The sequence below is a fragment of the Caretta caretta genome, chromosome 1 (assembly GCF_965140235.1).
Source record: "Caretta caretta isolate rCarCar2 chromosome 1, rCarCar1.hap1, whole genome shotgun sequence".
NCBI lineage: Eukaryota > Metazoa > Chordata > Testudines > Cheloniidae > Caretta > Caretta caretta.
The window spans coordinates 9,669,985-9,697,520 of NC_134206.1; the positions used below are offsets into that span (position 1 = coordinate 9,669,985).

General features: G+C 53.5%; 1 protein-coding gene across 2 annotated transcripts in view; it reads left to right on the forward strand.

Moving 5' to 3' along the window:
- PDE2A (phosphodiesterase 2A) overlaps window positions 1-27,536 on the forward strand; it is a 376,047-nt gene that overhangs the window by 76,907 nt on the left and 271,604 nt on the right. Inside the window, exon 2 of one of the 2 annotated variants that reach the window (XM_048838672.2) lies at window positions 16,687-16,747. In XM_048838672.2, coding sequence (XP_048694629.1) covers window positions 16,687-16,747 — 61 coding nt within the window. Of the gene's footprint in view, window positions 1-16,686; window positions 16,748-22,556; window positions 22,757-27,536 lie in introns of those variants that run through there. The other variant, XM_048838681.2, reaches the window with a different exon arrangement.

Here is a 27,536-nt window from a genome sequence, read left to right on the forward strand (position 1 = left end):
TTGGGGTGGGCGTGATTTTCATGTTGGCTTCTTTCAGTCCGATCCTATTTTGCCCGTTGAGCCCGGGGCGTGTTGTGAGCTGGACGTAAGATACTATGAACTTGCCGGTAGCGCCAACCAATGCTTCCAAGTGCTGGCAATGGAGCAGCTCAGCACCAGAAGTGAAAGAGACTCTATCCAGCCGCAGGGGAGCTGAGGAGAAACTTGCGGGTAGCAGTAGTATGCCTTGTAGCCGCTCTGTGGTTGAGCCACTAGAGGGCAGCATCATGCTCCCACACAACACAAAGCCAGTGGATTGCGCACTACAGCTGATCTCCGAGGTGCTGGAGTCAATGGTCCCTTGGTTTATTATCTGTATGTGCAGGGCTGGAAGCAAGATCTCCTCCATTTGCCTTTGCATGTGATGCCCTGCTGACCCTGCCAGTGGCCAGACCCCTCCCCTGACAGGAGCTCAAGGAGTGGGGGGAGGGGAGGGGAATAACCTAACTAGCTTTAAGATGGATCTGGATAAATTTATCAATGGGATGAAATGACAGGGCTAGCTGGGATATCAGGGGCCTGGCCTCAGGACTGGAAGGGATCTCCTGGGTCATTACGTCCTATGGTCAGATAGCAGCGGGCCTGGGGATATAAGTGAATTTTGGATCACTTCAGCCAATGCAGCCACCTCTTGGGTGGAACGTGACAGCTGTTGAACAGTGCAGAGCAACATGGGTTAAGCCCAAAAAAGTGAGACAGGCAGTATCGAACAGCAGGATGGGATGGAGGTCAGCAGAATGGCCCAGGCTGTGGGACAACACCCTCTCCTCTTCCGGAAAGAGCCCTGGGACCTGTGGTGAGCCCCTCTGAAAGTTGGCAGCTCTGACGGTTGCTGGCATGTCACCCCTATGCACAGCAGTTCCCTTCCTAATGAGGGATAGCTCAGTGGTTTGAGCATTGGCCTGCTAAAGCCCAGGTTGTGAAATCAATCCTTGAGGGGGCCATTTAGGGATCTGGGGCAAAAATTGGGGATTGGTCCTGCTTTGAGCAGGGGGTTGAACTAGATGATCTCCTGAGGTCCCGTCCAACTCTGTGAATTACTACTCCTAGCTTGAAACTGAAGCTTCAGAAACTGCATTTCTCTCCAGCCACCCGCTCAGCAATGGTTTTAATTGCTGCGTCCGGGTAGCTTAACCAGCCCTTTCCCTTGGAAGTCTTGGCAATTGTAGGGCGCCCGGGCTTGACCGCTCTGTCTCCTCCCACTCAGGCAGTCCCTTGGCTGGCCTCTGGCTGAAATTATTGATCCTTTTGCTGCTGTTGTTTTTTTACCCCGGCTGTGTTGGCCCGTGGCTCAGGACTGGCTGGGTTACCCGTTATCCAGTTCTACCTGCAGGGGGAGCCCTCTGACTGCTCAGTGCAGAAGGCAGGGCACCCAGACCGGCTTTTGATGCGGCTCTCTCCAGATTTCGATGCAAGGACTTAGAAGTTGGACCATGCCCTGGTTGGTGGGTGTTAGGGACTGGGTTTCTCTTAGGCTTCTGGAGGGAAGCCAGGCTCTGCTTTTCAGCATACAAAGAGACAGCCCCCCCAGTTTGTCTGTTTCTCACACACACTCACTTTGTTTGCCCATCCCCGGATCATCTGGGCACTGGGCTTTAAGCTCCAGCCTGCAAGTTCTTGCACCCCCAGAACCCTTATTCTGAGCAGTGTCTCTTCTCCGAGGGCCCCAAACAGCCTCCAGACCTGCCTGATTTGATGTCTCAGCTCATCACAGCTCCAAATATTCTGCAAGCAGCAGGCTCTTGGGCTTGTGGCGTCTCTTGTGAGTGAGAGGAGGCAGGGCTCAGGTCTAATGACTATATGGGGGGTGCTTTAGCGAGGCTGCAGGGCACAGGCAGCCCCTGTGGGTTTTTTTCCCTCTAGCTCCCCTATGAACTAAACCCAGCATGTGCTGCCCGGTGACGCTAAACAGGCCCTGCCTAAATCCAGGCCTGGGCTCTGCACGGAGGGGCTGGGTGCTGACGCTACAGGGCCTGAGGCGTGAATGAGGAACATCGTGTGACAGCAGCATCCCGGGGGAGGTCTGAGATGGGAAGCTTCCACGCAGCCATGATGTGCCAACCGTTGCCATCCGCCCCAGCATGCCCGTCACAAACTCGGGGTGCAAATGCAGGCGTTCCCGTCACGATGGAGGAAAGCCCGGGAGGGATTCAGTCCCCAAAACCTGGATGGTAGGGCCTGTCTCAGGTGGGGGCTCGCTCCCATCTGCAGAGGGTAGAGCTGGACGGGGCACGCTGAGAGCTGGAGCAGCAATGGCAGCAGGAGGAGACTGGTTCAGTGGCCAGCACTGCTCCTCTGCAGGCTGTCCAGCGCCGTTCTCGAAGAGGAGAGCTGGCTGGGAGTGATGGGAGAACAGGAGGCGGTACACGGTTCCACCTCCTCTTCCCCCATTCCTCCTCAACCCCCTCCCAATGTCTGATCCCTTCCTCCCCCATCCTCGCCACCAACAAATCACCCCCGCTGATTTCACACCAGTTCCTTTCCTCCCCACTCTGCAGAGGTGTTCTCCGACAACTTGCTGCATCCTCGCTGCCAGGTGACAAGGTTGAGATCCTGCTGCAGATCCCCTGGGGAATTTGTGCTGAAAGCAGGGAGCGATCTCACCGGCTGCAGCATTAGCGTGGGCAAAGCCGGGCTGGGCATAGTTACACTTTCGCTTCCTAGTCAGTTTCGTTCTTCGGTTCCGTGCACTAATAAAACCTGGATGCATTGGAATGGCTAATAGGAACTACAGTGCAAGGCCAGGGAGAGGGTAATGGTGGTGAAAAAAACTCGGATCCTCCTGCTCAAAAAGCACAGCCCTTAACATGAGCTAAAGGAGAATCTCCATTAGCTGTATAGGGCTTTTGACACACAACTTGAGCAACTGTGATTCCATCCAGTGGTCCACATCCAGACAGTGTATTACAATGAAGCCCATTTTGTGGCCTGATCTATAGATTATGAATAAAAATTCCCAGTCATCACTTTGAGGGTTGACAGGTTCTTGTCCCAAGATCAGGCCCCGTGTTATTAAAATTATTATATAGTTGGGACCCCCGATATGCACGGGTGCCACACTCACACTGTAGGAACCCTTCTATATTTACAAATACATAATTTATGAATACATTTAGCAAAGCCACACCCACTCTGACTTGGTAAGGTAGAGAGAGATCATACAGAAAGTACATCGGATCATCCATACTCCCACCATCCCTTGCAGTACAACCTGCAAGGTTAGCCATTGTCTTCCTCATCACCGTCACCTTCCTCATCACCTCCAGTGGCCATCACTCTGGCCTCTCCCAAGGGCTCCATCTCTCTCCCCTTCTACCCTGGGATGCCACTTTTATAATCTGACGTTCTGATCGTTAGCCTTCCCCGAGTTCGGTGTACTGCCACTTGGGGCAAGATCATACGGCTTCGAAGGGGGCACCAGTGCACCAACGAGCGTCCTTAGAGTGGGCTGCTGCCCTGGACTCCAGACCACAGTTACTCCGGGGTTCGAGTTCATCATTGAAGGTTTACAACGAAGTCTGTTTTCTTTGCTCCCTTCACATGGTACAAACGCTGGTGCTTGGGAGTCTGCCTCCCTGAACAAACTGTCAGGACATCGAGACGGCTGCTGAGGAGGAACAGTGCTGTCAGCTCCAGCCTGCTGTGAGCTGGGCTTGGCTTGGGTCTCCTCTGAGCGTCTTGTCTTATTGCCATGCACCTGCAAAGATGTGTCGCTTTCCTGGTACGGCACCCTGGGACTCGGTGTTATGACATTTACCAGCTTTGAATTTGGCAACTTAATTCCTTTCACTGCTCCTAACCAATGTCCCAGATTCGGCAAGGGCAAATTCACAAATAGTTAACAAGACTGTCATCCGCGACAGACATAGGCATCCCCTTGTTGGGGTGATAATGTGGATGATTATTTCAATACCCTGTTACTTTAACTGGAACTTGATTTTATATTGATGTGGAGATTGATTATGAGAACCAAACAAAATACATTGCATTCTAAAACATTAGCACTGTAATATAGCTATTAATCTTATTAACCCTGAATGTGAGGGTGGTTTGCTCTATGAACTTCTGAATTTTAATCTGGGTTCTGCCAAACAACTGGCCACAAGGCCTGACAAACTCCAAATCAAAATTATATGTATGTATGTATGTATGTATATATATAAATTAGTTCCAATTAAATTGGTCATTGAGAGAAACATACCTATCTTTCTGACTGATTTCTGCAAAGATTGAACCACCCCAGGTGTCTTATAAGGTAGCTCTAATACCGCAATAGTGTGGTACCACAGAGAAAAATGTTTTCCTTATTAATAATTTTATTATTTATACTTCTGCACGCAAAAAGATTGTTGTTGCAACAAAAACTCCCCAAGATAGGAAAAATTACAACCTAGCCACGTGACACAAACCATAAAAATCAATCCGAACAAGTAATCCCAACATACCACAAACCAGACCACCCATGGATCAAACACTGTTGTTCAGAGCAGGTCCACGAAGCCTAAGTGTTGAAATTATTAATTGTCCTGGGTTTATAACCTTGGTTTGCCTATAAAATAAGTGTAGTTATTTAGTCAGGAGCCTGCTTCTCTTGAGTCTTTAGATCCTAGATTAAAACAGAAATGGGTGAAAAAGAAAAATACGAACATGTGCTTTATTTATTTAGGAAATAAAAAAGGCAAAATTGCAATTCTATAAATGTAACATTTAGGTTGATGAATTAGGACCTATAATAATAAGCGTGACTTATATTGTGGGTAGCAAAGTCTGCTACATGTCACTTGAGAGAGGCTTCGATACTTCCTTAAAAGCATAATCCCTGTGTAAAGCAGAAAGATTTTATGTTGCTGGCTTCCTTTACCGTGCTGGGTACGTCTGGAGTTGCAACGCAGTTGATACCTATTTTTGGAATAATAATGCTCAACCGATAGTTAAATTAGGAAGCTATCTAATACAAACATGCACGTTACAAAACAATATAAACCCCTAATGTTTGAATTTTCCCTAAGGGTGTGACCTTGCTCCTTTTCCTACTGCTTCCCGCACCACTTACAGAGTAGAGGAGTGGTAAAGGTGTGGTAAAGGCACATTAGACAGGGCCTTGTCTAAAAGGATGCTGAACCTTATCTCTTAAATTATGGGATATATATATTTAAACTATACATATGTGATTCAATGGTTTATGGGTTCCTAATTTGAATATTACTCTGCCAAATTCAAGTTAGAAGCAATTTTCTTTGCCTACTTCCCTTTTCCCTCCCAAGCACTTCCCCTTTCCAGCAAGGTGTTAGCTGCTGATCAAAGCCTCAGTGATTTCTGCTGCTGGATTACTTTGAAATTGCAAGTTAAAGGCACAGAGACTATTGGTGAGGTGGATTACGTGATATGGGCTAAATGCATAGTTACAAGGTCTTTAAGACAGCGGGGTTGGGGTGGGGGCAAAGCTTTTGGTACTTTCTGGTAAGTAAGGATTTTTCCCTTGTTCCTTTGATACCTCTTATTTAGCCATTTCTTTATATTATTATTTAATTTAGTCTCCTGGGACTTTAACACCCTGCTTTGGTGGCAGTTGGGTTTATACTTACAGCTGTGCGTATACAGTCTTGGTGCTTGTCATCTTTTTTTATTTGCGTCATTGCCCACTGACAAGCATTAGCTGTTACATGATATTAGACATTTGATCATATGATTAAAGCCCACCAGTGAGGGTGATTGAAAATAGCCTGGCTACGTTCCTACGAAACCGCCTCCATGATCTTTCATATATTTGTATGTTGTGTTTTGGTCGACCACAACCAGAATTCTCAGCTTATCTCCAACTCCTGCTCCAAATGAGCTCAGTTAAATCTTACTCACCAGCTTCATTCTAAATCTACACAATAAGCATTTAACACTGTACGTCTGCAGAGGAGTCCCTCCTTAAATAATTAACCCCTTACCCGTTTTCAACAATTACTTGCACAAGTCCCAAGAAAAGCAGAGGGGAAGGGGTGAGGGTTCTACTCCCTCCCTCTTCCCTTGATGGCTAATGTGCTCGTAGCTGATTGAGAGGTTATTACCCAGTCAGGACCTACGGAGCTGCAAGGGGGAGGCTGGTGGTAGAGGGAACTGAAATTAGGTAGCCCGAATCATACCAGTTCTGAACTACTGCGGCCTCTTAGCAGCAATTAAAACATAAATCAATCAGCTCCCCTGCCACCTCAAAGTGTGGGTCACTAGGCCCGATGTGACTGCCATTTTAACTCTTATAGGTACCTCAAAATTACAACCAGTTTGCAAAGCCCCCTTCACACGGGTATAAAGGAATCCCCTTCTTGCGACGTCCTAAACCCCAGGGACTAGTCAGTAATATCCAATGAGGAGTGCAAGGAGGCCGATGTCCCGCATCACCCCACTTGCATCCTTACACAGTTACAATTTCCATGGAGAGCTAATGGTGGGAGATGGGGGGGGTTACCCATCCTGCCACTGGCATGCCAAGTGAATCTGATGGTCAAGAACTCGAGCACGCCTCTTTTCATTGTGTGTCTGTGTTACCACTCCCCCCCAGAAGGGCGTACACCTCCCTTCCTTGCTAAGAAAAGCAGATACAGTAGACCAGAGGCAAAGAACCAGAAAAGGGGAACAACAGCTGAGGGGGAAAGAGGAAGTCTCTGGTGAATTACAGTGAGTGTTTCTGACAGGCACTTCTGACTGAGAAGTTACCTGGATTTTAATTTAGATTTCCAACCCAAGATGAGTTTACCTATCCTGGGTAGGGAGGTTACCCCCGTGCACCCCTTGGGGTCCCGGTTCGGGTGCCAATCTGTAGCCTGATCTATAGATTATGAATAAAAATGTCCAGTCATCACTTTGAGGGTTGACAGGTTCTCGTCCCAAGATCAGGCCCCGTGTTATTAAAATTATTTTATAGTTGGGACCCCCGATGTGCACGGGTGCCACACTCACACTGTAGGAACCCTTCTATATTTACAAATACATAATTTATGAATACATTTAGCAAAGCCACACCCACTCTGACTTGGTAAGGTAGAGAGAGATCATACAGAAAGTACATCGGATCATCCATACTCCCACCTGCAGTGTTAGCCATTGTCTTCCTCATCACCATCACCTCCCTCATCACCTCCAGTGGCCATCGCTCTGGCCTCTCCCAAGGGCTCCATCTCTCTCCCCTTCTGCCCTGGGATGCCACTTTTATAATATATTACTCTGATGTTATTCTGTCTAATGCATATTCAATAGGGGGTTCTCCCCTCTTCCTTATTTGTATTTGCTCCCCTTACCAATGCTAAGGTGTCCTTCTGTAGGTTGGTGTATTTATGATTTCACCCTCTTATCATCGACATCAATTCGTTGCCATGGCACTCTGGCGGTCAGATGTTCTCTCCTAAACCTTCCAGAAGCTGGGGTCAGTTCATGTTCTGTGGTTGGCTGATGTCGTTATGGACAAATTCCCCCCTACGCTCTACTTCCAGTTCCCCCAAACTTCTGAGGGACCTAAGTTTATCTAGGCCAAAGTTCTAGGCCTCAAGCCTCGTGCTCAGTGCTGGAGCCGAAGTCTTACAGGATACAAGCCTGCAGCTTCTTTGCGTTACTGCTGAATATAATCAAGTGGAATATAATGCAAAGCAGGGAATATAATAGAGGTAAGCTGGCCCCCTGGGCTACCATTTCCCACTCTGTGCCTCACAAGGAAGTGAAAAGCTTGGGGCTGTTACCTGCTCCGATATTATTAGCTCATAGAGATGGATCCAAACTCCCGTGTCACCGTAGAGGTCAGGCTGTCCTCTCACTTACACTTACGCTACAGCAGTTCCACTGGCTTGAGGCTTCTTGCTGCTGATCTCTGGGGTGCTGGAAATCTGGATCCAGAGCCTGGGACCCTCCCTGCTCCTCAGAGGTCTGTAGTTGATGTTGTCCATTTGAGCATGCCGGCGGATCAGGGAGTTCTCCGCTGTCTGTGCTGATGGGCAGGGGCAAAGCTCTCTTGGCTTTGAAGTCCAAGAACTGCTCTGGAGACGTCAGCAGCAAGGAGCCCCTGCTTTCATTCTGACCCACCTGCAGAGATTTTCTGGGGACGAGAACTACGAGCTCCCTCTTCTTCACCGAGACAACTTTTAGCCACCTACAACTCCGGTTCGAGTCGAGCCAGCTGCGTTTGCGCAGAGCAAGGCTGCTCGCTGGGTGATAGGGGCCCTGCTAGCCAGACCAGGCCTGTCACTGGGCAGCAGGCAGTATTGCCCCCTCCTTTTAAGTGCCAGGGGGCAGGAGGACACTGTCCTTACCTGTACCGCCCTGCCCCTTGGTCCCCAGTGCACAGTTCTGTGATCAACACCTAGTTGTGGTCATTGGATGTCAGGCCATTGGGCGGATCCACTGAGGTATCAGGAAGCAATCTCCCTACAAAGTCTAGCACTGCAGCGATGTCCGTATGTCTTGTAGGAGATTTTCACCTTCCTCTTCTTCTTCTTCAGATGGCAGAGATAGCGAGTGACAACTATAATTTTACACGTAGGTGACTAAGCCAGATAATTGAGTCTGGAGTAGCAGAGTGTATTGCTGTGATGAATATAACATAAGAACAGCGAGACTGGGTCAGACCAAAGGTCCACCCAGCCCAGTGTCCTGTCTTCCAACAGAGGCCAATGCCAGGTGCCCCAGAGGGAATGAACAGAACAGGGAATCATCAAGTGATCCATCCCCTGTCGCCCATTCCCAGCTTCTGGCTCCTTTGTATTTGTGAATCAGGCATTGAGTGCTTATCTGTTCCCTGGTCTGTTCTGGGTGACCACAGTAACACATGGGAGAGTTTTTAAGTTTCCATTTGTGCAGCAAGTATCTACCTCTGCCCTGGTTTGTGCAGTTGCGATTTAGGGTTGCCCATGAGGTTTGTGGAAGACTAAAGCCAGAGATCTTCCGCATCAGGTCTTTCACGAGGGGTTTGTTTGTGACTTCTTGTGAATTCCATTCGGCTTTCCAAGCTTCACCAGGATTGAAGTTGCATTGTCTTAAGCATGTCTTTCCCTTAAGCACGGGGTATTGGTCACCACTGGAGGCAGGGTACGGGACCAGCTGGACCAATAATCTGATCTGGTTCAAAAAATAATACTGTAAGCAGCTCGTTAGTGTGTATGCATGCCACTGCCCTCTATGTCTGGAACTGGAATCACTCAGCTGTGTGTCATAGGCCCTATACTGCTAACAGCGATTCTCCTTTAACTCCAGTGGCAGGGGCCTGTGGTTCTGAGCAGGAAGAGCTGGGTTGCATCTCTTCTGGTGCCATGAGCTCTTAGACTCAGTGATTCCAAGGCCAGAAGGGGATTACTGTGATCACCCAGTCTGACCTCCTGTATGACACAGGCCATTAAAAAAAAAATCCCCCTCCAGGAGGCTACAGATTTGTTACAACCCTTTGACTTCCTCCGGTGCCTTTTTAGCCAGGCTAGGCACCAGGATGTTCGTCAATTAAGCATCAAAGTCTCCTTGAGAGGAAGGTAAGTAGAATTCCCATCTCCCTCTGCCTTTAGGAGCAGCAGGTTCCTGTAAACTCTGAGGAGGCGCTTGCCTTCGGTTTGGCTCCGGTTTGACTCCAGTCCCCGCTTGCTCTGCTGCTCCTGCAGCCCCCAGGATGCCACTGCCCAGCTGAGACACCACTGCTGGTTGCCCTGGTATTTTAATAACGAGATCACCCTTTAATTGGGAGCAGCGGGCGAATGGAGGGCAAATACGCTCCCAGCACACTCAGGGTCCCAAGCCAAGGCATCAAACACTGATCCAGGCAGACATCAGACCCGACCCTCGAACTGCCCGTCTGCCAGCAGAAGATTGGGGCCAGGGCGGGTGGACAGTCTCCTTGGCTGCGTTCCCCAGAGTCCAGACCATGTTAATTGGCTCCAGAGCCCCCTTCTGGCCAGGAGGTTACTGACCCCCACAGGGGTTTGCTGATCCCCGCCCAGCACAGTTTGGGAGGGGGTGGGAGTGGGGAGATGCTACTAATGCTTGAGGACAGCGAGGGGCTGATACAAATGCCCTGAATAGGCCAGCCAGGTTCCCCATGTACCCCATGCCAGGGTTGGTTCTGCTGGATCTCAAAGCACGTGGCAGACGTTAGCCCCTGGAGAGCTGGATCAGTGTTATCCAGAGGCTGGAGCAGAAACTGAGGCACGGCGGGATTAAGGACCTGATCCTGACAGGGGCTGAGCACTGAACGCGGGGAGGGGCATCACCGTTCCAGGCTGGCCCACATGGCCGAGCAGGGACGAGAGCTCAGCCCCCTGACTCTAACCAGTAGCTGGTACTGCTGCAGCCCAGCCAGGCTCTGTGTATGGCTCCACCACGTTACACTTGCAGCCAGCCCTCCGCCAGTTAGTTTTCACAGGCAGGATTTTCACGCCCCTTTCCCAAGTCCCAGAGCGTACAGACTCTGTGTGTGTGTGTGAAATCTCAGGCTTGGCTCAGGGTGGAGTGTAACCAACATGTGTGAGCGACCTCATGTTGCCTGGGGGGGTTTAACGGCGCCCCCCTGAGGAGTGGGACATTAGGACCAAATGAACATGAGCAATATCTTGTCCTTGATGGTGCATGAATGCCGGGAGCTGATGACCCCAGAGTCCACCCAGCCCCACAGCCGGCTCAGCTCCAGTGCCCTGTGGTGATGCTGCTGGCACAGGCGAATCCCTGCCTGGAATTTGTGCCTAGGGTTCAATGACTGGCTAGCCAAGGTACAGCATTAAAGCCACCGCAGGCAGGGGTGGTGGATCGGGGGGGGGCAGGTGCTCATCAGCTGGGAGCGCAGAGGGTTAGGGTAGAGGAGGGAGCCGTGTGTTACCTGTGCTGGCATCTGGGTCCCTGAGTCGCTAACAGGACACGGGACAGCGAGCTTGGCAGACAGTTGTGGGGGACGCCCAGCAATGCGGGGGACCCCGAGGCAGCGGCTGCTGCTGTCCGACCGGCAGCGGGGAAGGCCAGTTTGAGGAGGACATGTAAGTGGTGCCGATGACAGTAAGAACTGGAGCTGAAGTGGAAATCTCTTTCCTTGAGGGCAGGATAGCTGCCCGCCCTCTCCCCTGGGACGATCCCATGTATTCCTGACTTGGCTGAGGCCCTCCAGAGAGGCCCTTTGGTCTTGCAGTGTTTCCACTCGGATCCTCACAGCAAGAGGATCTGGTTAATTTCAGAGGTAGTGAAGCCCCTCGGTGCTCAGCGGAGCACTGCTCCTCCAAGGGCACTTAACTTGTGTCAGCCCCTTGGCGCTGGGCTGCTTGGAGCCGAGGGATGCTCAGAAGGGGAAACTCGATGAAGGCAAAACTCCGCTTTCTGGGCTACTAACCTATACATAGTTCCTCGGCCTGTGGGAGGGGAGGGAAGGCTAAAGGGGAGGGAAGTCTGACTAACTGAAGCATCCAAGCATATGACATGGCTAAACTCTGTCGTGTGTAGTTCATTCTGTCTCCCATCTGCTCCCTGGGGGAGACCTGTGTGCGCAGTGTACGGTTTACTCGCTGTATACACCTGGGTCTGTGTTTGGGGGAGGGGGAGGCAGGAAGAAAAGTGCCTTGTTCTTGGAGGGTGGTGAGGTTTGGGGTGGTCCTTAGTTCCTGGGGGAGTTCGTTTGGGAGCAGCCCCCGTGTCTGGCACAAATGAACTTTATCCTGAAGGCAGAAAGTTCCACTGAGTCTGACGAGCCAAGTTGTCAGCCACAGTTCTCCTCCCTGAGCTTCCCGCTCTTTCAGGACCCTGGCCATTGCGCACCTGGAAGGGAAGGACCAAGACCTTGAATTTGACAGCAAGGCTCCTGCAGCGCCTTTGCTGTGGCAGCAAATCCCGTGGACCAATTGCTCATTGTGTGGCAAAGAGTTTCCTTTGAGTGGTGTTAAATTTCCTGAGTTTCAGTGTCTTGGGCCCTGTCTTTGTGCAAGTCAATACCTAAGCAGGCTAGATAACATCCAAATGACCTCCTGTCAGTGCAAAGAGCATAGAATGGAAACCCTGCCCCTCCCCGCCCCACATTGGCCCCTGTATGAGTACTGCTAAGATCTCTTTCAACAGAATTCGTCCCTTCAGCTAGTTAGCAGCTAGCCGTGATGTAGCTCTTCGGAGTCAAATGAGCAAAACCCCAAAGCAGATGGGGGTCTAAACAATCGATACAACAAACCCATTGAATCCTAGAAGCCGCAGCTCCCGTCACCGCATTGTTAGATAACCATGCAAATGGAGATGGCTCGGCTGGAGCATTCGGCATCCGTTTCCAGTTCTGGAACAGCTGGTTGCTGCACGTGCCGAGCGTCGTCATTATGGAGATGGACTGCAGGTGAAGAGTTCAGAAAGCTGTTTTTTGCAGGGCTTGGGGCCACCTTCTGTTCTCCTTCCTCCTGCGGAATCGTACATGGCAGCACAAATAGTGCCCCTGAATGTGATGGGACTGCTCGGGGAGCGGCGTGTATCAGGGCCTGGGCCCTGGGGGAGCAGGGAGGACTATGGGATGGTGATAGCAGGAAGCAGCGTGGTCCAGTGCAGCGAGCACACGTAGGAACCCCTTCCTCTCACTTCATGAACGTGGGCAAGTCTTCTCCCTTGTCCGGGCTTCAGTTTCCCCATCTTGCCCAGAGACCCCCTCCTAAGGTCAGCGTCCCATTGTGCGAGGCGCTGCTCATACACATAACAGGAGACTCTCTCTTCCCTGAAGCTCTTACAGCCTGAATAGATAAGACAAAGGAAGTCTCACTTGAGCATCACACATTTCGTTGCTTCTGCAAGCCAAGCGGTACCCCAATAAGAGACAGCCGCGTATTAAGCTGCTGCCCGTGATATGTGCAGCCAGCAGCAGGTGGCGCCAGAGAGTTCCCTCCACAGGCCTCATTTTGCTCTCACTAATCAGGTTTTTTCCCTTTTTCTGCTTTTCACCCCAGTTGATTGGGTTCTGCCCAGTGGTGCCTAAACAGCCCAGGAAAGTTTGGAATTGACTGGCTGCAGCATTATTGTATTACAGAGAGAGCAGCCACAGAGTTCAGTGTGAAACCTCGCTCTGCTCGGCCAGTTATCCCTGCTGCCTGGAGGTGGAACTGAGGCACAGGGAGATAAGTGTCTTGGCCAAGGTCATTGTAACGCCTGGGAGCAGGGTGACCAGATGTCCTGATTTTATAGAGACAGTCCCGATATTTGGGGCTATTTCTTATATAGGCTTCTATTACCCCCCACTCCCTGTCCCGATTTTACACCCTTGCTATCTGGTCACCCTATCCTGGAGTCAGGCGGCTTAAGGGGCAGTCACCATCAGGGGTCAGAGTTCACCCAAAAGGACTGATCACCAGGAGATCCAGTCCAAGGAGAAGGTACGGTGTGGCGGCTGGCAGGGTCAGGAGGGTCCAAGCAGCAGCTAGCAGGCAATGGCAAGCCAAGGCCAGAATGGAAGCAGGAAGTTTATATATATAGGAGCCAGTGATCAGGGCCACGTGACCACGTGGCCTATCAGGAAGCAGGTGGTGGCAACCCGGAAACTGGCCAACCCGCATCTGTGAATTCCCTGATAACCTAATGCAGAAGTGCGGCACAATGGCGAAGGTTGCTTCCTGAAATCCCCTGGGTGTGGGGTGTTGGGGGGCCACAATCACGGTGGGAGGCTGGGGCAGAGCTGGGAACTGAATCCAAAACGCTTGGCTCCCAGCTGTATCCAAAAGACCACCCTTCCAAAGAGCTGTCTCTGTGATCATTCAGGATTCGCTATTGGCTGTAGGGCACGTGGTATTGTTTCCCAAGCCCTGCTCACTTTTTCTAAACTTTTGTCCCAAACACATTTTGAAATCAAACAAATCTGGGCCCAGATTTTGCTTTGTGCCAATATCCATAGCAACGAGCCATCACAGGCCTAAAGTGAGGCCACAGGGGGTAGAAGTATAGCTACCTTAAAAGGCCAGTCAGCTGATGTTGGGGAGTAATTTTACCCCATTATTTATCTATAGTAATAATGCTCCCACACCTCATGGGGGTGTTGGGTGGGTGCTCATTGTGTTTGGTCATGTCTCCCCCTAGTGGCTGTCTACAGCAGTTACAATAGCCTACTAGTGGCTGACAGCTAGAGGAATTATTCCTTTAATTCAAGTGGTAAATGCTTTGACTTGAGCGCTGGAGGTTAGAGGTTCGCTGGCCCTGTATACAAATAGCCCTAGGGTTGTTGCTCTGAGTACTGGGGACCAAAATGATATAGTGCAGCCATATAGTGAGCAGGATGGGGAGACATACATTAAAGCAATGGCTTGTACGTGGTAATCAGGAGTCAGCACACATACGAGAGCCTGGTAACTGGTCCATATTTCAAAGCAAAGAGAAGTCTCCAAAGCCAAACAGCTGCAGAAGGCGAAGAGCGGCTCACCTGAAATCCAACCCTCCTTCCGCTGATTTATTTACTGATCGGCTCCTTCACTCGGCCTGCCCGGGCTTTTCCCAGGGACACGGATCACTTTATTAAAACATATACGTGGCGGCTCTTCGAACGTTTCTCTGTGGCTGTGTCCCAGTGGTCCCCACATTGGGAGCGATCTTGTCGAAGGAAAGGAAGGACAGATGCTATTCAACTTTTCAAACATGCACAAAGGGCCCCGGCAGCAGGAAAGCAGAATTAAGGATTCTCTTTTGGCGTGGAGTTTTTTGGCTAATGCGCCGTGATTTGGAAGGCAAAGTTATTGGCTTGGAGAGCTGGTGATTTTTTCACACTGCTGAGTGAGTGTGTGTAGGGGGCGGGGTATTTCTGATCAGGGGAGTTCAAAGGGCAGACCGTCTAGTTTAACTGCTTCAATCAATGAACTCTGATGTGTGTTCCACCAGTGCCGCCAGGCTCCGACTGAGATCAGGGCTCGATTGTGCTCGGCACGGTTGTGTGAGCCCCTGCCCCTAGGAGCTTACGGCAGAAGCAGACAGAGGGCTGGAGAAGGGAAGGATCGCTATCCTTATGTAAAGGCAGGAGGCAGCTGATGCAGAGTGGTGACATGTCTTGCCCAGGGCCACACAGGGTGTCTGTGCAGAGTTGGGATCTGAGCTGTGTGGGCAGGTGGGGGGCAGGTGGCTTTGTCTGCAGTGTGCTCAGGAGCGGGGTGTAGCGAGTTGACCAGTGGGGGGCCATGTTGCTGATCCTGTCTGAGAGCCCCCCATCCCACACCGTCTCCCCAGGCAATGTGATGTGTGGATGACCCGATCCCTGGGCAGCGTGGAAGCTTGTAGGCCAGGCCCGGCCCTCTCCCCACTGATTGTCCGCAGTGCTGGGAGAGGGGAGGCTGCTCTGGGCTTCTCCAAACCCCAGGATTTGTCAGCCCCCCGCTGGGTGTGAACAAACAGATAGATATTAGTGATGGCTGGTGCCTGAGCTGCTGCATGGCTGGTGTCTTGGCCCAGCTCTGCCCTTGTTTGGCTTCTTCACTGGCGAGCAGGAAAGCGAGAGAATTCACCTTCCCTCCAGTTCTCCTGTGTTACTTGTGGCAGGGAGTTCCACAGGCTGATTGTCTACACCAGATCCCAAGGGGTGAGTAGTGCTGCTGGAATCCGTGGGGCTGCTCACCCGAGTAAGGCGAGCCCTTCGCAGGGTTTCCTCATGGGCACCTCCTTGGGCCCTGCACACCATGGCCCATCAGGCTCCTCTCTGCGGCTTCACCCACTAACCAGAGCAGAGCTCCAGATCCCCCAGGCAGGGGAAAGTCACGCTTAGTGGCTTGGGACCTCTCTCATTTTAAGCTGGTTCCAGGCGGCACTGGGAGCCTAAGCGAGGGCAGCCTGCCCCAGTGCCACCCAGATCCCTTGCAGGCCCTACCGCTTTCTGCCTCCTACACCTAGTGGGACCAGAGGAAGGCTGGCGATGGGGGAAGGCACCGGTCTGAGACTGGGGTTCCATTCCCAGCTCTGCTACAGACTCCATCCATGAACTGGGGCAAGTCATTTAATGTCTCTGGGCCGCGGTTCCCCAGCTGTGTACTCCACATGCCTCAGCTGGGACCTCCGGGCACTAGGACGATTAAACTAATGCTGTCATAGCACATCGCAACGCAGTGGCTGTGAGTGTGTGTGCAGGGTGCCCTCTAGCAGCTAAGGATAAAGGACCTACTACTGCTAACAGCTGAGGGATCCTTCTTTAGCTGGAGATCTGGGGGCGGTTCAGAAGGGAGGGACCAGGGAGCTATGCCTGGCTCCCCCATCTCTGTGTGGCCTGGGACTGCAGCATGGCTGGATCCTGCTGGGTGATTGCATTCCCCCCTCCACCAGCCTCATGTCTACCAAGGGACATGCCCTGACTCTAGTCCCCCGGCCTGGGCGCTGGCCGGGCTCCCTCCTGCAGGTGCTTAGGACCCAGAGGACCCCTCTCCTTGCTTTCCCCTTGCCAGTGCCTGCTGCCTGCCGCCGCTCCAGCGCCTGGCTCTGCCTGCCCCGTGACAGCCCGCGGCGGCTGCTGCGCCCGGCCCCGGCGCTTTGGGGAGCAGGTGTGGATGCGAAGCCAAGCCCCTGGCAGCGGCGGGGAGGGAGGCGAGGGGAGGGGCGGCGGCGGAGCTAGGACGGGCCTTGGCAGAGGAGGGAGACAAACCTCCGCGCGTGGCGGAGCCGGCCCGGGAGCAGCATGGTCCTGATCCTGCCCCACATACTCATTGCGGTTGTTCAATTTTTTAGACGGGGCCAGCAGGTTTTCCTGAAGGCGGAGGAGACGCTGCCCAGCTCCGAGGCGCTACAGGTAGGAGCCGCGCCCCGCTCCCGCTGGGGCTCTGCGGCCGGCGGCGCTGGGGGGCTGGGCTGGGGGCTCCGGGAGGTTGGGGGTGGGCTCGCATCCAGGGGGCACCGGGCTCTGCCTCCTCCCGTTGTTGCTGCTTTCTCTCTCCCCCTTCGGGCTTTTCCCTTCTCTCTCTTTTCTCTCGCTTTCCCTTCTCTCCCCATTTCTTGTTCTTTCTCTCTCCCCTCTCTCTCTTCCCTTCTCTCGCTTTCTTTTTCTTTCTCTCTCTTTCCTCCCTCCTCTTTATTTCAACCGCTCTTCCCCTTCTCTTTCTCGTTCTTTCTCTCTTTTCCCTACACTTTCTCTCCATTTCTCTTTCCTTCTCTCTTCTCCTTCAGTCTCCTTTTCCTTCTCTCTTTTCTCCCCCCTTTTTTCAACCTCTTCCCCTTCTCTCTCTCTCTCTCTCCATTTCTTGTTCTTTCTCTCTCCTCCCCTCTCTCTTCCCTTCTCTCTCTTTTCTCCCACCTCTCTCTCTCCTTTCAATCTCTTTTCCTTCTCTCTCCCTTTCTTTCATATTCTCTCGCCACTTTCTTTCTTTCCCCTCTTTCAACATCTTCTTTCTCACTCTTCCCCTTCTCTCTCCCCTCCCTTATCCACCCCCATCTCGCTCACAAGCTCTTTCCACCTTTCGCTCTTGTCCCTCATTCATTCTCCCCCCCTCCCACCCCCCCACTTTCAGCCCCCCCGCCAGCCCTTGGTTGGCGGCGATCGGGGCTGCGGGAGGGGCCGGGGGGAAGCGGGCCGTGGGTGTCTCTCGCTAGCCGGGGTGAACTTTCCTGTTGTCAGCCTAGCGCCTGGGGGGGTCCCGGCTGCAGCGATCGGGGGCCGGCGGGGCGCGGTGCGGAGCCCCCCGGGGGTAGGGGGCCCCGCCGCACTCCTGGGGAAGCCGGGTGGGGCTGGGGGAGGGAGGTTCCGGGGCGGGGGGACGGGACGGGTCTGCGGCTGCTTTGCACCGGGGCTGGCCCCGCGCCGCCCGCCGTGTTTGCTCCGAGCCCCGGCCCGCGGAAAGCCGGCGCAAACTTCCGCCCAGTCACCGCGGCGGGCCCGGCGCGGCTCGCATCCCGGGCGGGTTCCCCACCGCCCCGGCCTGGCCCCTCCGGGCCCCGGCAGGGTGGGCAAGGCAGAGCGGGCCCCTCTGCCCGTGCCTTGGGGTGGGATCAAACCCGCTGCGGCCCGCGGGGCGGACGGGGCTGCCAGCCGCCCCCCCCCCCCCCCCGCCCAGCTCATCCCCCCTTGGTGCCAGCTGGGGGGCCTGTCTGTTCCCGCAGCCCGCCCCTGCTCCTGTCACGCCGCCGGGTAACTGACCCGCCCGCCGGCTCCGGATCCAAACCATGGCAGGTTGCGCCTGTTTATTTTTACCCAGCCGGTTTATTGCCCTGCCTGATACGGTAACGTGCCAGGGACTTCCTGGGAACCCGCAGGAGCCACCGGCTGGGGCTGGCGAGAACAGCCCCCCCCCAGCGCCTCCACATCCTCCTGGCCGCAACCCCGGGGCTGGGGTGGGGGATTATTATATTCCTGCTTTATAGCTGGGGAGTTTGGGCACAGAGCAGCCAGCTATGCCCAGACCTGGAGCTGGGGGCGGGCCGGGGTGTCATTCCTAGCTTCAGGAGACATGCTCCAGCCAGCTCCCCATAAACAGAGTAGCAGCCAGGTCCCAGTACATCCCCCTTGGGGGCCAGGGGCATATTGAGGCTGCCAACCCAGGGGCTACCCCTCTCTATGTAACATGCTCGCTGATCAGAGCTAGCCCATGTACCTCTCCTCCACCTGGAAATCACAGGCCCAGCTCCAGGGGTCAACGTACCCCATGTGGCTTGGCCCATGGGGGGAGGGATAGCTCAATGGTTTGAGCATTGGCCTGCTAAACCCAGGGTTGTGAGTTCAATCCGTTGAGGGGGCCATTTGGGATCTGGGGCAAAAATTGGGGATTGGTCCTTCTTTGAGCTGGGGGTTGGACTAGATGACCTCCTGAGGTCCCTTCCAACCCTGATATTCTATTATTCTATATCACAGAGGAAGTCTGTGGCAGACCATAAACGGGAACCAAGATCTCCTAGATGATCTCCTAGTGCTCTAACCCCTGGCCTCTCTATCCTCCCAGGGCTGATGCCTTTTGCTCTCTGGTAGTTTCTGGTTAACACTAAATTTGAGACCTCTTGGCAGAGGGCAAGGAAGGGCAGTCTTGTGCTGAAGGTATACAGGTGGGAGTTGTGCTCTAGTCCCGTCTCTGACACAGACTCCCCACAGGACCTTGGGACAGTCACTTAATCACCCCTGTCTCGCTCAGTTGCACCATCTGTAAAATGGGGATAAGAATGCTTACCAGCCTGGCTGGGAGGCTTGGTTTGTTAATTCTCCAGTGGAAGCTGACAGTGAAGTGTAAAGGGTTATTATTACAACTGTAGCAGTATGTCCCCCAAATACCTGACGTAGCAATGTTTTCCGTGTTGCAGTTTGTGGAGGGGGCTGGTGGAGTGTAAGGCCTCAGATTGCTTTGGACAAATAATGAAATCCATATTTGTATTACAGTAGCCCTGAGCAAATACCCAATAATTGACAGTCCCTGCCCCAGAGTGGTTGCAATCTAAATAGACAAGATGGGCAAAGGAAAGTTCATTATCTCCATTTTGCAGATGAGGAACTGAGGCCCAGAGAGGCCCAGATCCTCAAAGGTATTTAGGCACCTAACTCCCCTAGGATACCTTTGAGGATTTGGGCCAAAGGGAGTCTGTGGCAAGGCTGGACATTTTAACCCAAATCTCCTGGGGTCCAGTCTAGCACCTGAACCTAACAAGGTACTGGGGAAGCCAAACACCACAGACTTGTGCTACTATCTGACAACCTGGAAGTGAAACTGACTATATGCAAACTAAAACTAACCATTCTAGTTCCACTGTCCTTGCTGAGGGTGGTGCAAACTGCCGGCGAAGAGCACCTTGGATTGAAAACAAATCCAGCCAGTTTTTAAAAGCTCAGATGTCATTAATATCATACAGACCAGGAATTCTTTCCGTACTCTCCTATGTGGGAGGCGATACAAGGTGTTTCTTATACTCTCAGAAGGTGACTCAGGTGGTGCACAGGTCTCATGTAGGACCTCTCTACAAGGGAACTCCATCCTCCAGATTTGATCTGGAAAATGTCCCTTTGATGCCCTGCTTCCTTAGCAGCGATGCTGGGCAGTGACGGGGTTTGTTAGCCAGAGATTTGTTCAGGGCCCCTGTGCCCTTGGAGACTTTCCCGCACGTGGGATGGGACCTGGCAGTGTTACTCAAGAGCCCACGAATGCAGGGAGGGGAATGAGCTGAACAAGGTTGAGAGGCAATAACCGGAGACAAAAAATGGCCTGAAAATAGCTGGGGGCAATGGCAGATTGATTTGTGATTGGAAAACAGGGAAAGAACATTTATTTCCCTCTTAACGAAAAATGTCTGGTGATGGGGCGTTTAACACAAACCAGTGTGCAAAGAGCACTTGGGGCTTGTCTAATGCACGCCCGGCGGCATGGGGGTGGGTCGCAGTCCAGGTGCCATCCAAGGTGTTCTGCTCTCGCTAGAGCTCAGGAAGGGCCATGTGTCGCTCCCGGCTGGCCAGTTGAAGGAACAGCCTTTGCGAGCAGCAGGGGGAGCAGTAGCCAGCCCTCAGTGCTGGATGGGAGGCGGAACCTCTGAGGGGGAATAAAGGCAGGATAGGTGAGAGGGAGGATGATCCAGTGGTTTGGGTGTGAGCTTGCCACGTAGGAGACCCAGGTTTAAGCCCTGCTCTGCTGCAGGCTTCCTGTGTGACCGTGGGCAAGTAATTTAGTCTCTCTGTGCCTCAGTTTCCTATCTGTGCTGTGGGGATGATAGCACTGCCCTGCCTGGCAGGGGTTTCGGGAGGCTATTCCGTTAAAGAGTGGGAGGTGCTCAGATACTGCTGTAAAGGGGGCATCATATAAGTACCATAGATAGTAATAAAGAGGAAAAACAGGAGATCCCAGATCATTCTCCTCATAGACACTCTGGTCCCGCTCGAGGCAATGGCAAAGCTCCTTCGGAGCTTAGTGGGCATGGGAGTTGGTCCTGGCTGCCCAGGTCTGCAAAAACTCTTCCTTGTGCATGGGCTTGACTCCTGCTATCCTATGCCTAGTAACACATCATGACTTGGATGGTCACACAATGACTCCTGGGGGGCTAAGAATCCCTTGACGTTAAGAACATGACCCCAAGCCAGACCCTGCCAGGCTGACCCATGCTGAGGAGCCAATCTTTCCTCTGGCTGGCCCACAGGGTCGGTGTGAGCCCGTGTGGCGGGATCTAGCCTTCTGCAAATTGTAGCAAAATCACCAGTAGTAGGAAATCAACAGCTGGGCTGGGTCTATGGGCACTGGGAGGCAGTGTGGAGCTGCGGACAGGGTCCAGGACCAGCAGGCAGGTCTGTTCCCACCTCTGCTGAGTGGCCTTGGGCTAGTCACTTACTCTCCCTGGGTCTTGTCAGTCCGTGGGACTTGGAAAGCGCTTTGAGAGCCGGGGGTGAAAGAGCAAAATATTAATCCTGTCTGGGCCCCAGTGGGCACCTGATGAGGGGTCTTCCATTGTGGGCTCAGGCCAGTAGAGATTAGCAAACGCTGGAAGGCACAACATCTCCTGACACGGAAGCCTGTGAAGCTGGGGACAGTCTGAACTTTAAAGCAATCAGTTACCGCTCAAGGCTCAAACCCTGTGCGGTTCACTGGGACCCGGCTTCCGCTGAAGGCAGGATCGGACTCTGCCGGCCTGATCCAAAGCCCATTAAAGTCAATGGAAAAGCTTCCACTGATTTCAGTGGCTTTTGGCTCAGGCCCTCAATGGGTCACGGCCGACCCTGCTATGCCCTGACAGCTCCTGCAAGCACAGAGGACGTGTGGGAGCAAGGCGCGCATGCCCGGGCCCTGAGGTGGAATGTGCAGTTGCGAGCCTGGCCCCTGGCGAACGGGGTGGATGCCGTTCTGTTTGTTGGAGGTGGAGTGTCTGTCGTGCTGGAGGTTGGCGTTGCCGGTCTGATCGTTGCAAGCACTAATTGGCGTGTACAGTAATTGCAGATCACTGCTTGGCCCTGTCCTTACCCCCTGGCCTGAGGAAGGGGAGGCCCCGCCCTGCAAGCCCTCACACATGCAAACATTTCAATAGCCGCTGTCGTGAGGAAGCACTGGAGGATCAGGCCCTGATTTTGCACGGTTACCTGCCCACCTCGTAACTCCGCCGGTGTAGGTGCGAGCGGGATGGCACGGTTCAGGCCCCCCATCCGCTGGGAAAGGTCAGTACCAGCACAGAAGGATCATTCCAACGAGCAATGGGACCTTTCCTCCGGGTTTAAGTGGCCTCCGTCCGCTTCTGGGAGAAGCCTCTGGCACTGCGAATGCTCCTGCAGCCTGTGACTTTTGGAGGAGGCATAGGGATGTGCTGGCAGTATCGGGCAAGGCAGCTGGGGTAGATGGAGCATCCCAAGTTAGGCCGGACAATAACATGGGGGCACGGCTGTGGTCGCCACCGAGGGGAGGGTAACAGGAGTACAATCAACCCAGCGAGTCCAGGCTAAGCAGCTGCTCTCACAGCAGCTGGAAAGGGAGATATGATTGGGGGTATGGGGGGGGGGCGGAGACATGGCTCAAAACAGTGAGCTTCCGAGTTTCCTCGCGTGTGGTTTGCTTGCTAGACAGCGCGAGGTGTCCCTCTGGTGTGTCCCTCCCCCGCCCCTTCGCCGGGTGGACCCCATGCGCTCCAGGCTCTGATCCGCACAGCCGCCTGGAACAGCTTCTACCTCTGAGGTCGCTCGCGGCTGCAGAGAAGTGAGATTCCTGCGGGGGACTGGAGGAAGCGGGTAGGACGGCCTCGTCTCCTGCAGACAGAGCACATCCACGCACAGCCTCGGCGAGCTGCCCTGTCCAGAGATCCTTGCGACCATCTCAGGGGCTGGTGATGGGCTTGGAAGATGGAGAACATCCAGGACAGTGTAAGGCCAAAAACCCTTCACTTTTTATTCTTAATGCCAAGGGCAGTTCCTGAAATTCCTAGTCCCTGCCCAGACCCAGCTCATTTGTCTCTCCCTCTGGTCTCACCCTGGATCGTCAGTTCCCGGCTTTCTTCTGCACTTTTCTGCCTCTCTTCTGTTCCACTCCCTCTTTCTTTCTTTCCCCTCCTTTCTCACACTTTCCCTTCTCTCTCTTCCTCGTCTGTTTCCTCCTCCTCTCCTTCCTCTGGTTTTTCTCTCGTCCCGGTGCGGATGTCTCTCAGTTGTGTCCATGCAGCTGCTTTTTCCGTGTTCTCTCCCCCCCTGCTCTGCGTGTGTGTTTGTGTGTGAGCTTGTGTGTGTCGCACGCACCCCTTCCAAGTTGCGTAGTCATCAGGTGTTAGTGTGAGTATCTGTCAGAGAATCTTCTGCAGGAGACTTAGGAGGCAGATCCTCAGCTGGTGTCAATCAGCATTGAAAGCAAGGGAGCCCTGCTGATTTACACCAGCTGAGGATCTGGTCTTTTCCCCCCGCAGGGGCCTTATGACGCTGCCTTTAGGCTCTTTCATCTCATGTGCCAAAACTATTTGAACATACCCGAGATCCCCCATTGAGATGCATGCTGCAGCCCCAGGAGAAGCAGCTGTAGGTTCTGAGCTGCCATCTCCCTGGTGCCAGGACAGAACTGGCAGCGGTGGGGGGAGGGAGAAAGGGCACTGCTGGTCAGAAGCTACGTGAATCTACAGCCAGTGACCCCGGGGGTTATGGGAGGTAATCAGATCTCAGGCTTCAGGGCGTGAGCTGATCGTGTCAGGGTCAGGAAGAGATTGTCCGCTACACCGTTGGGCTCTTGGTGAGGGGTGTTTGGGGTGGGAAGACCACATTCCTCGGCAGCGCTGGGGTTAGCCACTGCTGGGGGCCGGTCTGACCTGCTGCGCTCTCTGCTGTACGTTGTCCTGGAGCCTCTAACAGCCCAGGATGGGAGCACTCCCCTGCAGAGCAGGGAGCATTGTCTATATGCAGAAGGCAACAGTGAAACCAGCGAGAGGCTAGGGCCCTCTCCTGCTTCCGTCCGAGTCAATGGCCAAACCCCAGAGTGAGCAGGACCTTAAACTTCTAGCGTCTCTGATCCCTCAGACTTGCTGAAGGCCCTTTCTGGCCTGCCTGTTGTTGGCTTGCTGAACCCTTTCTACCTGCCCTCCCTGCAGGGAACGAAGCCATTGTGTTGGGCCCCTGCTCCCATCCCACCAGGCAGCAAACTGGACCCCCTCCCATGGAAGGCGGGACAGAAATTTCACCCGGGCAGCTAAGTTTGCATGGAGCCTTCGTCAGTAAATACGGAAAGTCTAAAGAGACAGAGGGCCTATTCCCAGCCCCCGCGTTTGCAGGGAGATCAGCTCCCCCACCGTGAAGCGCAGCATCTGCCCGAGGCTTGCGGTTTGGGTGTGTGTGGGAAATGCTGCCCCCTGCCCGCAAACTACACCGAAGTTAAAAAGTGTGTGTGGGGGGGTGTGCCCACCCTGGCTCCCCTGGTTTGGGTGCCGGTGGCCCCCTCACCTCTACAAAGGCTCCGGCATTCTTGCTTCACACACTATCTTAGCCTTAGTTGGGGTTGACCCTTGGGCAGGAGGAGAGCCAGCACCTCTATGAAATCCACTCGGGACCTGGCTGTCACCAGTTGATTGTACGTGGATGACGTCTGGATATTAGGAGCATAGGAGTTGCCAGACTGGATCAGTCCCAAGGTCCGTCCAGCCCAGTCTCCTGTCTCTGACTGGCCAGTGCCAGATGCTTCAGAGGAAGTGGCAAGAAACTCCAGAGCAGGCCGATGTGGGATCATTTGCCGCCCCTGGAAAACTCATCCTAATCCCTAACAGCTAGAGATCCCTCTTTGAAGCCTGCTAAAATCTTGGCCTCCGCGGCATCCTGTGGCAGTGAGTTCCACAGGCCAATTACAAGGCAGCATTGCATTTGTATCCATTTTGAATTTGCCACCTTTCTGTTTCATTGTTCTTGTGTTTGAGACAGAACAGAAGCACTGGCTTGTTCTGTGTTTGAACAGCGGCTAGCACAGTGGGTCCTGGGCCATGACTCATGGGCCTTATTGCAAAAGAATTCATAATAATATAGTGATGTGCAACAGCCAAAGTTTGTAGGTAGATCAGAAAGGAACGGGTGTGTGGAAAACAGGGAAAGAGGGAGGGAGTGAAAGAGCTTTTTTATAGCACTCTCCTTTGCAGCATTACTGGTGCATACACAGTATCTATTGATTTGATTTTTTTCTTTGTGCGTGTGTTGCAAAGAGAGGGGAAGGAAGATAGCACACGAGAAATAACTGAGAGCTGCTGAAGGGGAAAGAGGAAATGAGCCCGAAGGCGGCTACTGTACAGAAGCAAACAATGCCAGCCGCGCTGATATCCTTCAGATAACAAAACCTGGCCAGTGCTCTGCTTAGTGGAGATGTTAATTTGTTTATAGGCATCATGTGTCTGCAGGCTGCAGCGTGCCAGGCACTTTCCCAGGAAAGAGGAGATAAGGTGTCCCAAGGAGTTAAGGGCCGTGCATCAAGACAGCAGCGCTTCTGGTTTCTTAATGATCTGGGAACACACAGCGCTCTCCTTTGGAGCGGGGTGACCGGGGGAGGAGGCGAAGGGGTGTGCACGTGTGTGTGTGTGAGAAAGAGAGGGTCCGTTTCGTTGACTGATGGTGACGTTATCCCTAATCACCCACCCTGTGGGTTTTGAACCGTCCATTGTGAAACTGACCGGCCTTTATCTCAGCAAGGATGTTGAAATTGACTAGCCTGTCTAACCTGCTGCCCAGTGTATGACTCCGTTTCCAGCTAGTCAGCAGGTGGCTTGCTCCCGAGAGAGAGCGGCAGAGGGATGCACAGGATGGAGCGAACTAATGTTGTGGCCCTGAAGGCCGGTGACATGGCGCCAGAGCTGTAACAGGTGGCTAAAGGCTACGTCCCAGCGTAGCACGTGTTGCCGATAAGAGGGGTGGGAAATCCAGTCCTTTGATTTCTCTCTTGACGCTCCCTCGTAGGACGAGAGGGAGAAGGCAGTGCAGCGTGGCAGACTCCTAGTAAATGCCCTTTGCTGGTGAAAATTCTGCTTTGGTCTTGAAGAACACGCCACGGTTCGGCTTGGTGCCGGGTCGGGCGTGTGCGGCTAGAGATGGGGACGTGGGGACAGCAAAAACACCTTGAGCACCACCCTTCCCCCAAACACTGGTGCTCCTTAGCGATATCCCAATGAGCCCTGCGGAGAAGCGATCTCTTGGTGAGGGGAAGGGACATGGCGGTGTCTAGGGATGCCCCCCAAAACATGGGCTGGGAAATCACCCCACCCTTGCCTTTGATGTGCTGGAACGTGAACAAGGGGTTCCCTGCGAGCTCAAAGTCATCTTAGCAGCTTGCCAGGCCCCTGCAGACTGTCCCTCAACGTTTACAGTGGGCTAAATCCTGATCGAGTTACTCCATGGCACCCCCTTTGACTTCAAGGTGAGTAAGCGTAACACACACCCCAGTAGGTCAGCAGCAAGATTGGAACCTGGGATTCCCAGTCCTAAGAGCCTGGGCGTTTGCCACTTGGGCTGAAGGAGAAACTCCGTTGGCCAGTGCCAGTAGTGGGCTCTTAGCCACGTATGTGTCCAGCCCTGTGTGGGACACATCACAACTTAGCCAGTGTGAGTTACATCGGGACGGAACGAACCCTGGGGAGGACGGAGTTCCAGCCCCAGCCCCGGCAATTGATTCTCAGTGATAAATGCCCATGACGCCATTTGCATCTGCCTTGCTGGTGGAGTGGAGGGGGCCTGCGGCTGGCCCCGATGTTATAGGCGAGGCGGGACAGCAGGAGGACAGCTAGGATGCCAGAGGCTGCTTTAGCCCCATGGCTGTGTTTTGGATGCCTCTGAGCTCGGGCAATGACACGGTGCATCAAGCGTGGAGGGGTGTGACAGCACACTCCGGCGCTTCCCCTCACTCCGGTGAGCCAAGTGACCAGACCACCAGGAAGCAGGGCCAGCTGGCGGGGCGAGGTGGGGGCTCAGGGGCAGCCTGGGGTATTGCCCGGTTCGTTGGGCACCATCAGGCTGGGACCTGACAAGGAGCTGCGAGTGGCCTGCTCCATGGGGATGAGTGGGAGCCAGAGCTGCCGCCATCCCTGGCTAAGCTAAGCATTTCCTGCTTTATGCTTTTGTTAGCCCTGCACGGCCAAATCCATGTAGACAAGACCAACAAAGGGTGGGAGGGGAAACTGAGGCATGGAGAGGGGAAATGACTTGCCCAAGGTCTCACATGAGTTCGGTGGCGGAGCTGGGAATAGAAACCAGCCTTCCTGACACCCCATGCAGCGCCCTGCCCGTAGCACCTGCTGCCTCTGAAACGGTAGCGTAACCATCTTTGGCATGAAAGGCACGCTAGCCCGATATTAATACTCCAGCTGCATTGGTTCTAGGCTGCAGATTGACATGGGATACGTCCTGGGTGGGGGGCAGGGCAAATTCTTCCTGGGCTTCATCTCAGGCTTTGAAGCACGCAGACAGAACGCCCTGGTAAATTCCACTCTAGCAGAAGCTGCTTTTGTCCATAGGAATGCCTAAGCCCATCTCGAAATATATTAAGGTCCTTGACTCCTTGACTTTGATGGTGCAGAGCAGGGCAGGGTTGGCTTGTGCTGCCAGGTTATTATAACTCCTTTACTCTGGTGCATCTTGTTGGAGGATCCCAGCGTCTGCCGGGGGATGGGCTGTTCCGATGCAGATGCCTTTGATGATT